The following is a 14,383-nucleotide window of genomic DNA, read 5'->3' as shown; positions in this document are numbered from 1 at the left end:
TGATCGGGCACTCCCTTAGAGACAGGGTGAGGAGCTCAGCCATCCGGGAGGAGCTTGGAATAGAGCTGCTGCTCCTCCACATTGAGAGGAGCCAGCTGAGGTGGCTCTGGCATCTGTTTTGGATGCCTCCTGGGCACCTCCCCAGGGAGGTGTTCTAACCACATCCCACCGAGAGGAGGCCCATGGGACACCCCATGACACACTGGAGGAAATATGTCTCTCGGCTGGCCTAGGAACGCCTCGGGCTTCCCCCAGAGAAACTGGAAGTGGAGTCTGGGCATCTCTGTCTTCTGCCCTCGCAACCCGGTCCCAGATAAGCAGAAGATGACGAGTACGAGTATAAATATACTTTATGTTCATTTATATTTACAAATGTTTAGTTTGCAAACTGTCAGCTAAGAGATTTATTTACTAGGTATAACTATTTGTGGACTATAGAAGGACACATTAACTCAGGTTTGCACACATTTAGTCCCCACAATCTTTGTGAATTTCCTCCTGAGACTTTAGAGGACGTTTTTGGGTAGATTTGACTCAGGTGGTTGAGTAGGTTTTACAAATAACCTTTGAATACTCAAACTGTGCCACAGACAGCTAAAATAGAAGACATTTAGGGCTGAAATTACTATCATTAGGGCGTTATTTTCCTCTTTAGTGAATAGTGGCTTTACAAAGCTTCCCATAGTCCATTATAACATTAACAAATTGCTTCCATTTTCTTTACTGATATTCCTATAACTTGGTGGGATAATTAAGCTGAATGAGATGGCTTTAATGTGGATCAGCTAATAAAGAGGTTTGCTGGGCAATTTTCTCAGACTGGTCAATGGCTAAGGTGCATTAAGGAAAGGAGGATACCTTTATTGCAAATATGCAACAACGGATTACGTAATTGTTCTGACAATACTGATGTATCTATAGAAAAAAATGTCCTTTCGGTGAAAAAAATTGCACCTATTTTATGATATTGGTAATACAGCCACTGGCAAAAACATCGCAATATTCAAGGAGTTTAGTCTGGACCACATTTGTTTTGTGGATCTGGAGAAGGTCTGTGACTATATCCCTTCCTGTATTTTGTGGGGTGTGTTGTGACAGTATGGGGTACCTGGGTTGCTTTTGAGAGATATCCCGTTTTTATAGAACTAAAGTTCTAGCTGACTTTTTTCTTGGCACAATGTCAGGTTTTTTCCCAGTGCAGGATGCGCTTCACCAGGACTGGCCCTTGTGACTGATCCTGTTTGTGGTGTTAATGGATGGGGTTTGCAGCAGATTATACAGGTCCTTCTCAAAATATTAGCATATTGTGATAAAGTTCATTATTTTCCATAATGTCATGATGAAAATTTAACATTCATATATTTTAGATTCATTGCACACTAACTGAAATATTTCAGGTCTTTTATTGTCTTAATACGGATGATTTTGGCATACAGCTCATGAAAACCCAAAATTCCTATCTCACAAAATTAGCATATCATTAAAAGGGTCTCTAAACGAGCTATGAACCTAATCATCTGAATCAACGAGTTAACTCTAAACACCTGCAAAAGATTCCTGAGGCCTTTAAAACTCCCAGCCTGGTTCATCACTCAAAACCCCAATCATGGGTAAGACTGCCGACCTGACTGCTGTCCAGAAGGCCACTATTGACACCCTCAAGCAAGAGGGTAAGACACAGAAAGAAATTTCTGAACGAATAGGCTGTTCCCAGAGTGCTGTATCAAGGCACCTCAGTGGGAAGTCTGTGGGAAGGAAAAAGTGTGGCAGAAAACGCTGCACAACGAGAAGAGGTGACCGGACCCTGAGGAAGATTGTGGAGAAGGGCCGATTCCAGACCTTGGAGGACCTGCGGAAGCAGTGGACTGAGTCTGGAGTAGAAACATCCAGAGCCACCGTGCACAGGCGTGTGCAGGAAATGGGCTACAGGTGCCGCATTCCCCAGGTCAAGCCACTTTTGAACCAGAAACAGCGGCAGAAGCGCCTGACCTGGGCTACAGAGAAGCAGCACTGGACTGTTGCTCAGTGGTCCAAAGTACTTTTTTCGGATGAAAGCAAATTCTGCATGTCATTCGGAAATCAAGGTGCAGTCATTTCTGCAAAAGGATTCCCGACCAAGTATTGAGTGCATAACTGTACATGATTATTTGAAGGTTGACGTTTTTTGTATTAAAAACAGTCAGTCAGTCAGTCATTTTCTACCGCTTATTCCATAGTGGGTCGTGGGGGAGCTGGTGCCTATCTCCAGCAGTCTATGGGCGAGAGGCAGGGTACACCCTGGACAAGTCGCCAGTCCATCGCAAGGCAACACACAAACAACCATGCACACACTCATTCATACACCTAAGGGCAATTTAGAGTGACCAATTAACCTAACAGGCATGTCTTTGGACTGTGGGAGGAAGCCAGAGTACCCGGTGAGAACCCACACATGCACGGGGAGAACATGCAAACTCCATGCAGAAAGACCCCAGGCCAGGAATCGAACCCAGGACCTTCTTGCTACAAGGCAACAGTGCTACCAACTGTGCCACCGTGCAGCCTGTAGCATATTTCATCCGACCAATAAAAGAAAAGTGTTTGTATTAAAAACACTTTTCTTTTATTGGTCGGATGAAATATGCTAATTTTGTGAGATAGGAATTTTGGGTTTTTATGAGCTGTATGCCACAATTGTATTAAGACAATAAAAGACCTGAAATATTTCAGTTAATGTGCAATGACTCTAAAATATATGAATGTTAAATTTTCATCATTACATTATGGAAAATAATGAACTTTATCACAATATGCTAATATTTTGAGAAAGACCTGTAGATGGGCAGAATGATGAACCTACAAACATGGAAACACAAGAACCAGGGAGACAGCAATGGCAACAACAACAGCGATGACAACAGACAACCAAACAATATAGGGGTAGAAAACAGGAACTTAAACACAATTAGAGTGAAAAGAACTACAAGAAAAACAGGTGGGTCCAATTAACAAAACAGAAACAGGTGTGGATCATGACAATAGACTTGGAAAGATAATCTGACTGAGTACACAAATGCAAATCCTTCTGGAAGGTGTGCATCCTTTCTCTTCCAAACAATCCTAAAGGAAAATGTCCCACCCCCAGTTATAACGCTGGACACTGATCCCAAGCATACCAGCCAGTCCACCTCTAAATTACTCAAGGAACATTAATACAACCCCGATTGCATTGAAGTTGGGACGTTGTGTAAAACATAAATTGTTTCTACTCCAGACTCAGTCCACTGCTTCCGCAGGTCCCCCAAGGTCTGGAATCGGCCCTTCTCCACAATCTTCCTCAGGGTCCAGTCACCTCTTCTCGTTGTGCAGCGTTTTCTGCCACACTTTTTCCTTCCCACAGACTTCCCACTGAGGTGCCTTGATACAGCACTCTGGGAACAGCCTATTCGTTCAGAAATTTCTTTCTGTGTCTTACCCTCTTGCTTGAGGGTGTCAATAGTGGCCTTCTGGACAGCAGTCAGGTCGGCAGTCTTACCCATGATTGGGGTTTTGAGTGATGAACCAGGCTGGGAGTTTTAAAGGCCTCAGGAATCTTTTGCAGGTGTTTAGAGTTAACTCGTTGATTCAGATGATTAGGTTCATAGCTCGTTTAGAGACCCTTTTAATGATATGCTAATTTTGTGAGATAGGAATTTTGGGTTTTCATGAGCTGTATGCCAAAATCATCCGTATTAAGACAATAAAAGACCTGAAATATTTCAGTTAGTGTGCAATGAATCTAAAATATATGAATGTTAAATTTTCATCATTACATTATGGAAAATAATGAACTTTATCACAATATGCTAATATTTTGAGAAGGACCTGTAAAGAGGCCAGGATGAAATGGGAGGTTCACATTCCAGGTAGACGACAACTGTAAACATACAGCAATATGCAATGGAGTGGTTTAGAGCACACCATTTTCATGTTAAAATGGCCCAGTCAAAGTTCAAATCTAAATCCAACTAAGTATCTGTGGCAAAATTTAAGTTGATTTTCACATAGGCTCTTTATCCAGTAGTTTTGTGTCATGTCTGTGATAAATCTGTCTTTTTTGTTTTTGGTAATGAACAGTTTGAACTTCTTTTAAGAGCAGTGACCTGATACCTTTTGCCAGAGTTGTAACATAGTTGAAGATTTATTGCAAATCCAATCCCACAGGGAGGCCAGGTCCTGCAGAAATAGGGGTCTCTTTCATTTGTTATGAACAAATATTAGTATTTCCATTCTGAACAACAACATCCTGATTCCAGCGATGCCTTTGTTGCTGCATATTGTGTTTGTTTGCTTTTTCTTTTGCTACTCTAGTCTCCAATTAAAATGTCGCCACTTTCCACCTCAACTCTCCTATATACTCATCCTCTTGTCTCTCCTCACCTTAGGGCGTCCAGACGTGGTCGAGTCCATTCCAGACGACCCTACTTACAACGTCAGCAGCGAGCTTACCCTGGAGGTGAGTGCCAGCGACGATAACACCATCATCGCCTGTGTCGTCGATCACGACTCTGTGAAACCTGGGGAGAAGAAGAGTGAGCAGTCTCTGCGGGTCTTGTGTAAGTCACCTGGGACTCTGAAGGGTTTGCTGAGATAATGAGTGGTGAGAGGTGAGAAAATACAACAGGTACAGGAGGAAAAAAGGGAGAGAAATGCAAACTAATATCTTTAACTACTTTGCTTCTTTATATACTTCCCTAACCTTTTTATTGGAAAGTATGAATACATCCACCCGTTTTTGTAGTTTGACCTAAATTGTGCCAGTCTGTAAAAACAAAAAGACAGGAATTTCACCTTCCTGTCCTGCTGCACTCAGCTAGAGTTGAGCCACAGTGGGTAAGAAGAGCACTTAATCAGCTAAAATAAAACCGCTGAGTGAAGGTGTGAAGTCTATGTGGGTGCTGCCCCCCTGTGGACAAGATGAAGGTACTGCAAATCATAGGTGAAGTGATGGTATTGTGTAAGGGGGTTATGTCACAGTGGGATGATGCATCCGCAATGCACACAATATAAGATGCAGATTGGAATGAATGGGACTGTGTGGTGTGTATGTACATCTCCAACTCCTGTGTTATGTAACTGGAGTGTGTTCATGTGTTTCTGTCTGCATGTGTTCGTCTTCTGCTTATAGATGCCCCTGAAGTAGCGATCAACCCTGACGAGAGGATGGCGATAGAGGGGCAGAGGTTTTCCCTGCAGTGTTCAGGCAAAGGCAACCCTGAGTAAGAACACCACACACACATTCCTTTTTCATGTCACCCAGCTTACAGAAATAGGTACAGCCTTTTTCAGATATACACTTACATACAGTCTGCATTTTTATAAACAAACAACAGTTGCTATGTTGTCTATCTAAAATCATTTTAAATTGTGTCAGGTTACAACCTAAACCTCAATGTATTTTATTGGAATTTTATGTTGGACCAAAAAAAGTAGTGTATATTATGGAGTAAAAAGAAAATGCATGTTTCCACGTTTTAAGCATCTTTTAAAAACATGCAGCTGTACTTATACTTTAATACCGTTAATGCTGTGCTAATACTTTAGAGCATCAGGGTAAGATTATTTAACAGTATCTAATGCTTTGAACGCCTCATATCCATCATCTTAACATGGAAATGGTATGACACTTGTAATGCTACCAAATTGTGGGTGTCTACGTAAACACCCAGATCATGAACGGAGACCATTAAAAAGAAATGCAGCCACAAGGTCCATTGTAATACAACAAACCAGGCCTGCATGGAAGAGTGAATAGACGAAAGCCATCGCTGAAAGAAAGCCATAAGAAGTCCTGTTTGCAGTTTGCTACAAGCCATGTGAGGAATATAGAATGAAATAAAATTTTCTGGCCTACTTTAGAAATGCCATTTGCACACAATGAACATTACCCTGACACACCATTCCCTAAGACAAAACAAAGTTATGGTTACATCATGCTGTGGGGATTTTCTTCAGCAGGGATCAGGAAGCTGGTAAAAGCTGATGGGAAGGTTGACTGGGATAAGTACAGGGCAGTCCTGGAAGAAAACCTGTTGGCTTGTAGGCTGTGAAAGTCTTAAGATTGGGGCAGCAGTTCCCTTTTCAGCAGGAAAACAACCCGAACAAAACTAAAATAGATACAATGGCTTGATTTAAATCAAGCCATATTTTTATGTTAAAATGGCCCAGGCAAACTGTAATTGATCAACTCTGGCAGGACTTGAAAATGAATGCTTATAGATGCTCTATTCAATCTGACCCTGAGCTTTTAGGGAAGGAAGAATGGCCCAAAATGTCAGTCTCTAGATGTGCAAACATGGCAGAGACCCCAAAGACTGCCAGCACGGTGAAAGGTAGTTCCACAAAGTATTGACTCAGGTAGCTGAATGCAAATGTACACCACACTTTTCATACTTATAAACAGTGTCTTTTTCTTTTTAACTTGCAATTATGCACCGTTTGTGTTGGTCTGTCCCATAAAATCCAATTAAGATATGTTGAAATAGTTATAATGTGACAAAATGTGAAAAACGATTGTTGGGTAACAACACTTTTGCAAGGTTCAGCTGAACTGATCTCTCAAATCTGTGTCTAATAAAACTGTGACAAGTGTGAACAAAAGGTTACACATCATTGCTTTCTCTCACAGAACTGGAAACTTTAGGCCAGCAAGATCCACTCATAGTTTTTGTGAGCTCATTTTGTACTCAAAGTGTGTTTTCACAATAAAATATGACAACTAAGTCTATAAAAAATGGCAGTTGAACTAAGGATCAGTGCTCACATAGGCTGTTTGGTTTAAAGAGACAGGATGGGGACAATCTGAATAGTTCTCGATGCCAAAGGTGATACTTTCACCTCTGGTTGTACTCTCTAGTATCCATTTATGCAAGAAATGCATTCTTTTTCTACAAATCTCAGCAGAATGATTCTATTAGGGCTTCACGGTGGTTCAGGTATTAGCACTGATTCCTTGCATCAAGAAGGCCGTGGGTTAAAATCTGGGGTCCTGGGGTCTTTCTGCATGGAGTTTGCATGTTCTCTCCATGCATGTGTGGTTCTTCTCCGGGTTCTCCAGGTTCCTTGCAAATAAGTTTTTGGCTTGACTCATGTTTGTACTTGTTGGATTATGTTACGTTTTGGAGACATTTAATTAAAGAAAAGTATTCCTCTCATGCGGCTGCCAAGCTCTTATCTGCACTTTGGTCCGATCCAAACCAAGAACGTGACACCAATAACTTGCATTTTATGTAACTGGGAGGTATGATGTGTGGTCGTTTGTCCTGTAATAGATGGCTGACCTGTCCTGTTGTACCTAACCTCTTGCCCAATGACCGCCGCACATAGACACCAGCCCCCTCATTTTAACAACAAAACTGACAAACAGTTGCTGTACAAAAACCTTTGCTCAGAGGGTTTAAAAGCAATGAAGATGAGTCCTGCAGATGCTAAAGCCACACCAGCATGAGCTGGTTCATGTTGTAAATCTTTATAATGGTAAGCGGAACAATTGGGGCTCATTTCAAAGGATCTAAAAGTACAACACCAAAGGCGAGGTGGTAAAGACAAAAGGGGGAGCTTTACTTCAAAAAGAAGATGTAAGGTTACAGGAACCAGGTGGGAAAAACAACTCAGGAGGAGCAGCCAGAGGCAGATTCTGATACATAGGAGGGACTCATCAGGAATAGTTGAACACTGAAAAGTGACAACACTGAGCTCAAAGGAGAAGACTGGTGACCTACCATGGGTTTAAATACTAAAGAACTGATTAGTGAAGTGCCATCAAATGAACAGAAAGGGTAAAAAGGAAAAGATTAGGTTCATACCCTCACAGACTCAAAACATCGCATCTGAGGGAGTGAGTTCATTAGGGTTTAAAATAGTTTAAAACACAGGAAATAATGAGACCTGCCATTGTGAGTTGCCTGGAAACAATGCATTATCAACACAGCAAAAAAATGTCTTACTTTCTTGTCATATATACAGCAGTTATACGTTGCAGCATATCAGGAGGAAACCTATTAGATTACATTAAATGCTTTCAGGACTTTTACAGTTAATTTGATGAAATTGCAGTAAAATCGCATATAGATTTCAGAATATAGATTTCTTCCGTCATTATTTGGATCATATTCATAATTACTTTTTTTTATCGGAACTCAGAGCAAGTCAGAAAACCCAGGATGTATAACTAGATTCACATAAATAAAGACTTTAATACGTCTGTATCAGAGCCTGAATCTGTGTCAATCGAACCTCCCCGAGTCTTCATGTGTCTCTTTATGTTTAAGGTCTCATTAGGTTTAAACAATTTACTGACTACTTAATGAGTGTGCAGGGGTAATTAGGATCTTTAAAGGAAAAGCAACTTGGCCCAAGTATTCTTGTGTCACAGTCTGACACTTCAAAAAAAGCTGTAACAAGATTTTCTTTATACCTGTTACTTTTTTATCTCTTCGGGTGTAATTATGTTAAAACTGACTAAATGTATTTGATCTTATTTAGTAGTGGAAGCCTCATTTAGTCGTGTTAATTCTTATCTTGCAGCCTGTCTTTGTAAAACGTACAGTGATCCCATAATAACAGGTTAGACCGTTGCTGCTGTTATACAAAACGAAGCTTGGTGTAGAGGGTTTCCACAGAGAGGATTGCTACGCTCCTTAAAATAAGATTGTGATAATAGGTTAGGCAATGTTAACTTACTTGCAGTTGGAATTCTTTTTTTTATTGTTTTCCTTTTGAATAAATACAGTCAAGTTCCTCCTGGAGGCTGAAACTAATGGCTGGGCTGAAGGAAGCCAAGACCAAAGTACATTTTTGTTATTTAAAACACCTCCAGTCTCAAAAATGTCACAGTGCTGTATAAGAAACTGTTGAATTATGGTCACATTATGATGAAATAGTTATTTCAAACAGCCCCCTATCACAATTTACTGGTAGCAGTGGTAAAAATGAGTAAAATGCCTAAAAAATAAATGAATCTCTGTATTGCAAAGAAGAAACATTCACGTTTAGAAATAATTGGGAAATAATCATTTTTATGAAGTCACCACTGTTCCTAGGAAGAAATTTATTTTTCTTAGTAATTGAAAGTGTGTATGAACTTTTATTTAGAATTCCATTTCCTGTTTCCTGGGGTATAAATACAACATCAAACAGAGGCCAATTTCTTTTAGCAACTGATTAAAATGGGAAACACAGGAGAACCTGTCATTAAAGTAAGGCACATGTTTTCATTATTCAAGGTATTCAAGGTTAAGAAAATAGATACTGTCCAAAACACTTACTGTCAGAGCAATAATTAAAATGTTTAAAACTGCTGAAACTAATACAGAAAAGGCTTGATCAGGACCCATGTACTTTCACACCATGCACAGTGAAGAAGATTATGGTGGTGGGGAGGGGGTCTCCAAATCTTACTGTTAAGAAGCAGAGAGGGGCATCTGGGGGTCTCTATAACAATGATTAGGCTCTTTCTACATCAAAACTAGTTGTTAGGAAGGGGTGTCAGAAGAACACATTTTATGTTTTATGAAAATGTATGGCATTCGCTAAACTTTACTGAGAGTTTAAGTGGAACCGTGTGTTTTAGACAAACTCAGCATTGAGTTTCTTTTTTAAAAAACAACTTCCAGGTGGAATTGGTGTGTAACAAAGGATGAGTGTGTGGATCAACATGCCCAGTGTACATTACAGTGGAGGATCTGTGATAGTGTGGGCTATTTTCTCTTCCAAAGACCCTGTAGACCATGTTAGAGTGCATTGCATCATGGAAATTTAATAAATCAACTAGGACTACATTTTAAAGGTTTATAAAATAGTGTTTGTATCAACCACTGATATTTTTGATGCTGGAATTTCTTATTAGATTAGCCACTCGCTTCAGGCTCTAGGAGTAAATAATACATACACTTAATAAAGACACTAACTGCAGGCAAGTTTTTATTGTTCACAACCTTTAAACAGAACTTTAACTCTAAAATACTGAATGGAAGCCCATAATAAAGACACAAACATGTAAACACTCTTGAAATTTAAGTGAATGCTACAAATTACACAGCAAGTTTACAATTGTTAGCACAAATTAACCTCTCAAAAATATACCCACACCTGCATGGTTCTTGTGCAGGTACCAGAAACAAAAGAGGTCTGAAACACTTGTAAGTAATCACACATTAACATGTTCAATTTCTGACAACCGCCTGTGCAAATAGTTACTTGTTTAAACATGACTCGGAAAAAAAAAAAACATAGCAGCTGCTTGTACAAGCTCTCATGTTTTCACTCATATAGTTTGTACACAATTCCTCTGAAGGCAACACACAGAAACAAGCCAAGGTCTTAAATCCTGCCCACACAAATACACTCTTCCACTGGCCTCTCTGCATTATAGATGAACCTTCATCGATCCTCTCTGCTATCCTCCTGCTCCTCTCCTCCCTGCCTCTACCCATCCTTTCTGTCATCTGATTTCTCCCCAGTTGTGTGTCACTCACACCTCGTTCGCTGCTCTCCGCCTTGTCACGCCGCCTCCTTGCCCTCCACCACTACCACCTCTATCTGCCCTTTCTTATAATTCTTCTTCTCTCAATGTTCACCTTTTCACCCCAAACTCCACATCAGCTTGGCTGTCCTGTCCTCTTTCCCTCACTCCACCATAGTCGCCCTGTCACTGTTTCATGGGAGGACTGAGGAAGAAGCCTAAGTGCTAAGAATGACTGTCAGGTGAAAAACACAGGGGACCGAGGAGAAGGAGGCGTCTGTCATTGCATGTATGCATCGATACATGAAAAGTGGCTACAATGAAGTCCTAGGGGCAGATCTGCTGAAAATCTGTCTTTGATACAATAGCACTCAGTGGATGAAACCCTCCTTTTGAATTATGCATGCTCTTACATGAGGAATGGCCCCACGCTGCATTAATAAATGGCTCTTTCTTGTCATTATGGACTTGTCAGCGCAAGAATTCAGGAGATTCTATAAATATACTGCAAGGCCAAATATCACATTTTAGAGCAAGAACACCTAAAAACCCTGAAACTATGAAACATGAATAAATCACAATAGGCCTTTCCATTGCTATTTAAATCAAATAAGTCATTTATTTAAAACACACTTTTCTGACACAAAAACAGACTTTTTGAGTCATGCCCCCAGAACTAGATACTAGATGTTTACTGATGATGTAGTGTCAGTAGAGAACTTCGCTTGATCCGTGTTACTATCTATTGATTTAAACAGAGATCTTCTTGGCCACAATTAACTTTTAATATAAATGTTAAATAGATGTGTGGTCCTTTGCTGGCAACACAGAAAAACATACACATTATAGAGAACCCTGAGCATCCTCTTAATAAGACTGTTGTACAACAGAGTGTCTTCAGGTGAGAGGCTTCTTTAGATCTGCTGTAAGAAAGACCACAACAGGAGACCGTTCCTGCCCACAGCCATCAGCATCTATGATGGCTCTTTGAAGAAACATGCATAATATGAGCTACAAAACCATTTAATTTCCCTTTGAGATATTACAAGTACTTTCAAATTTAATTTAATTGAATACTGAGCAGGTTTGGTACAAATCTATGCAGGAAACTTTGGTGAATGCTGAATAAGTAAACAGGTAAGGAAAAAGGACTTCTCACCCACCAAAACAGTCTCACTGTTTGAAACTCTTTTTGCTCCAGGATTTTAAAACTCAAGACAGTTCAAGGCTAGGCCGATTGCTTGAACAGGGAGTCAACAGCCAGACCATAAGCGTTGTTTGAGTGAATCAAGTTTTTTAGATGAGAAAAAGCTTCTTTTTACAGCTGTTTTTGCTTTTTTGTGTCTTTAGTCTAAATGTCTGGTGATGCCAACAAATCACTTTAAATCAATTACTGCTACCTCCAAATGTTCCTCTTGCTCATTTAGCCCTGATAATGAGTTTCAGCAGTGAATCCCTTTTTCTTGTGTCTGAGCCAAATGAATAAGAGTGTTGCTGCTCTCTGACTTAATATAAGTATTTGAACTTCCTTTTCATCCACCACATACATAGCATTATCTTGAAGTGACTTTTCAAAAATTTTCACATAGATAAAGAAACAGCGTTTGTGTTTATTTTGTTTAATAGTGATTATCTGCCAAAGTAAGGTTAGTGCCCCACAATATTTGGTAAAATGGTTGATAACACAGTGGCATTTAACGTGGTTTTGGTTAATAATTATCAGTTATTGATGACAATTAACTAATTGTAGTTATTAAGTGCTGGGAGCCCAGTAATCATAACATCAGAGTGTATCTCTGATTTCTATTTGTAAGACATGCTTTTAGAATCGAGTACTTCTGAATTGTTATTTTTAGTTATAATTTTTGAGAAATAATTATACTCAATAATAATAATCCTTTACACTTTGCCATCACAACTTTTGACTTGGTGAACATGTGTTATGCATTGATGATGGGGTTCAGAGTTTGAAATATGTCATTCATACGCAACTTTGCCTGCGCCTTGACTGTCATTTGTTTTCTTAGTTTACTTTCATGCTTTTATACGGATGTCTCAATTTTGGATATGGAAATAAAAACTGTTGTGAGCTACAGGTCTGAGCACAACTGAAAAGGAGAAGTAATAAAAATAATGATGTGCTCTTTATAGGATAATAATGTACTGTGCATAGAGAAGTTTCAGAAAGCGCTATTTAAAATAAGAGTATGGAAGAATCGGAGGTGGAAAGGGAAGAAAAACAAAGAGGCAAAGGAGTGGTAGTGTGAAGTGAAGCAATGTGAAGTGTGGGAGGAAGGGAGACAGAAAGATATTGTGACAAGCAACAAATGACCAGGACAGGTAGCGAGAGAGAAAACAAGAGGGACTCTGTGTGTGTGTGTGTGTGTGTGTGTGTGTGTGTGTGTGTGTGTGTGTGTGTGTGTGTGTGTGTGTGTGTGTGTGTGTGTGTGTGTGTAAATGAAAAAGGAGAAGGATGGGAGCCTGCCCAGTCGTGTGAATCGCCGCTTGTGGATGAGCTAGTGTCCAATCAAATCAGATACAGGTCGCCCTGCAGCTGTCAGTCAAAACCCAATCACCGCGCCAGCACCTTTCCTCCGACACACCTAGCCACTCAGCTCCTTCTCTTCCCGTCGAGCTGCCCCCCCAATCAGACTCAATAAATGTCACACTCCATTCCCCTATACACATGTTTTTTCCTGAGTAGTTTCATTGTTTTAGGTTTAAAAGAATGGCTAAGCGTATCTAATTCTTTCCTGTTTCTTTGAGGCCCAGCAGCAAAAAAGAAATGCAGGAATTAGTGCTCTACAATCTTTTATATTTCCTATCTATTTGATCAATGCAGCCAACAACTGTTCATAATCTCATCACATTTCCACTCCTCTATTCATTTTACAAGTTAAGCTCCTCTTCCCATGTTCATTTACCACATTTAAAGGTAATAAGGTTTGAAGAACTGGAACCTATTTCATGCAGGCATCTGTAAGTGTGCAAGGTCATGGTCAGCTTTAGGAAACAGCAAGAGGAATGTATAAGATTACACTAAGCTGTAAATAATTGTAGGACATGTCTGCCTATGCTTAACATCAGTCTTACTGTCAATGGTTACCTTGGGAAAACCACTAGTTTTGTAGCTACACCTGCTTTAACTCATAAGACATCTGCATTCCAATGATAAAGAAATAATCTGTTCTTTTTGATGCTCCAAATTACATTTTTGCTGTGGTGCTTGTGGCATGGTTTGAATGAGTTTCTGTTACAAGCTCCTTTTCACATTCAAGGTTTCCAAAATAATTGTGTTTCATAAATCATGTATTTTTTTTCCAAATCAAACAGGAGCTAAAATGAAACATTGAAGAAAAATGTTGAATAACAAAAATAAAACCTTATACAACAATTTCAATGCAAGCAAAAGTAGTGGCCTTTACCAGGATTTAAATCTCCCAGATGTATATTGAAAATTACAAATGCAGTTCCAAATGTAAATTAAAACAATTGCCTCTTACCCCAGCACCCAACCACAAAATTTGCTGGGCATAATACAATAATTAATCCTGTATTATTAAATTGCTAAAATAGTGAAATCATGGTAAAACAACAAAAGGACGACAAACATTTTCTCATCGAAAACCATCTAAATTGATGGAGATGATTAAGAGACTCTTATTATAACTTAAGAAAAGACATCATGTGGTGTTCTCCATCCTAGAGCATTCTGCACTGGACCCAAAACCCATCACAATAACACCACATTTCAGCATCACTGGCTTTCTATACCAACCATCTAGAAGAGCTGGCAGAAATTACATCACTATCTCCAGGATAACCACAAAAAAAAAAAAAAAAGAACATCAGTTCAATGACACTCGCTTGTGTTTGTCCTGCGAAATGTTAGGAAAAGTCTCC

At 39.7% G+C, this 14,383-nt stretch overlaps 1 protein-coding gene across 3 annotated transcripts in view; it reads left to right on the top strand.

Moving 5' to 3' along the window:
• The window catches only part of cadm3 (cell adhesion molecule 3), a 188,078-nt gene that overhangs the window by 145,316 nt on the left and 28,379 nt on the right, over nt 1–14,383 (top strand). For all 3 annotated transcript variants that reach the window (XM_047368010.1, XM_047368008.1, XM_047368007.1), the window contains exons 6-7: nt 4,404–4,574; nt 5,147–5,237. In XM_047368010.1, the coding sequence (XP_047223966.1) occupies nt 4,404–4,574; nt 5,147–5,237 (262 nt within the window). The remainder of the gene's footprint in view (nt 1–4,403; nt 4,575–5,146; nt 5,238–14,383) is intronic.

The sequence above is a fragment of the Girardinichthys multiradiatus genome, chromosome 6, assembly GCF_021462225.1.
Source record: "Girardinichthys multiradiatus isolate DD_20200921_A chromosome 6, DD_fGirMul_XY1, whole genome shotgun sequence".
Lineage (NCBI taxonomy): Eukaryota > Metazoa > Chordata > Actinopteri > Cyprinodontiformes > Goodeidae > Girardinichthys > Girardinichthys multiradiatus.
This window is presented reverse-complemented; position numbering and strand designations above follow the sequence as displayed.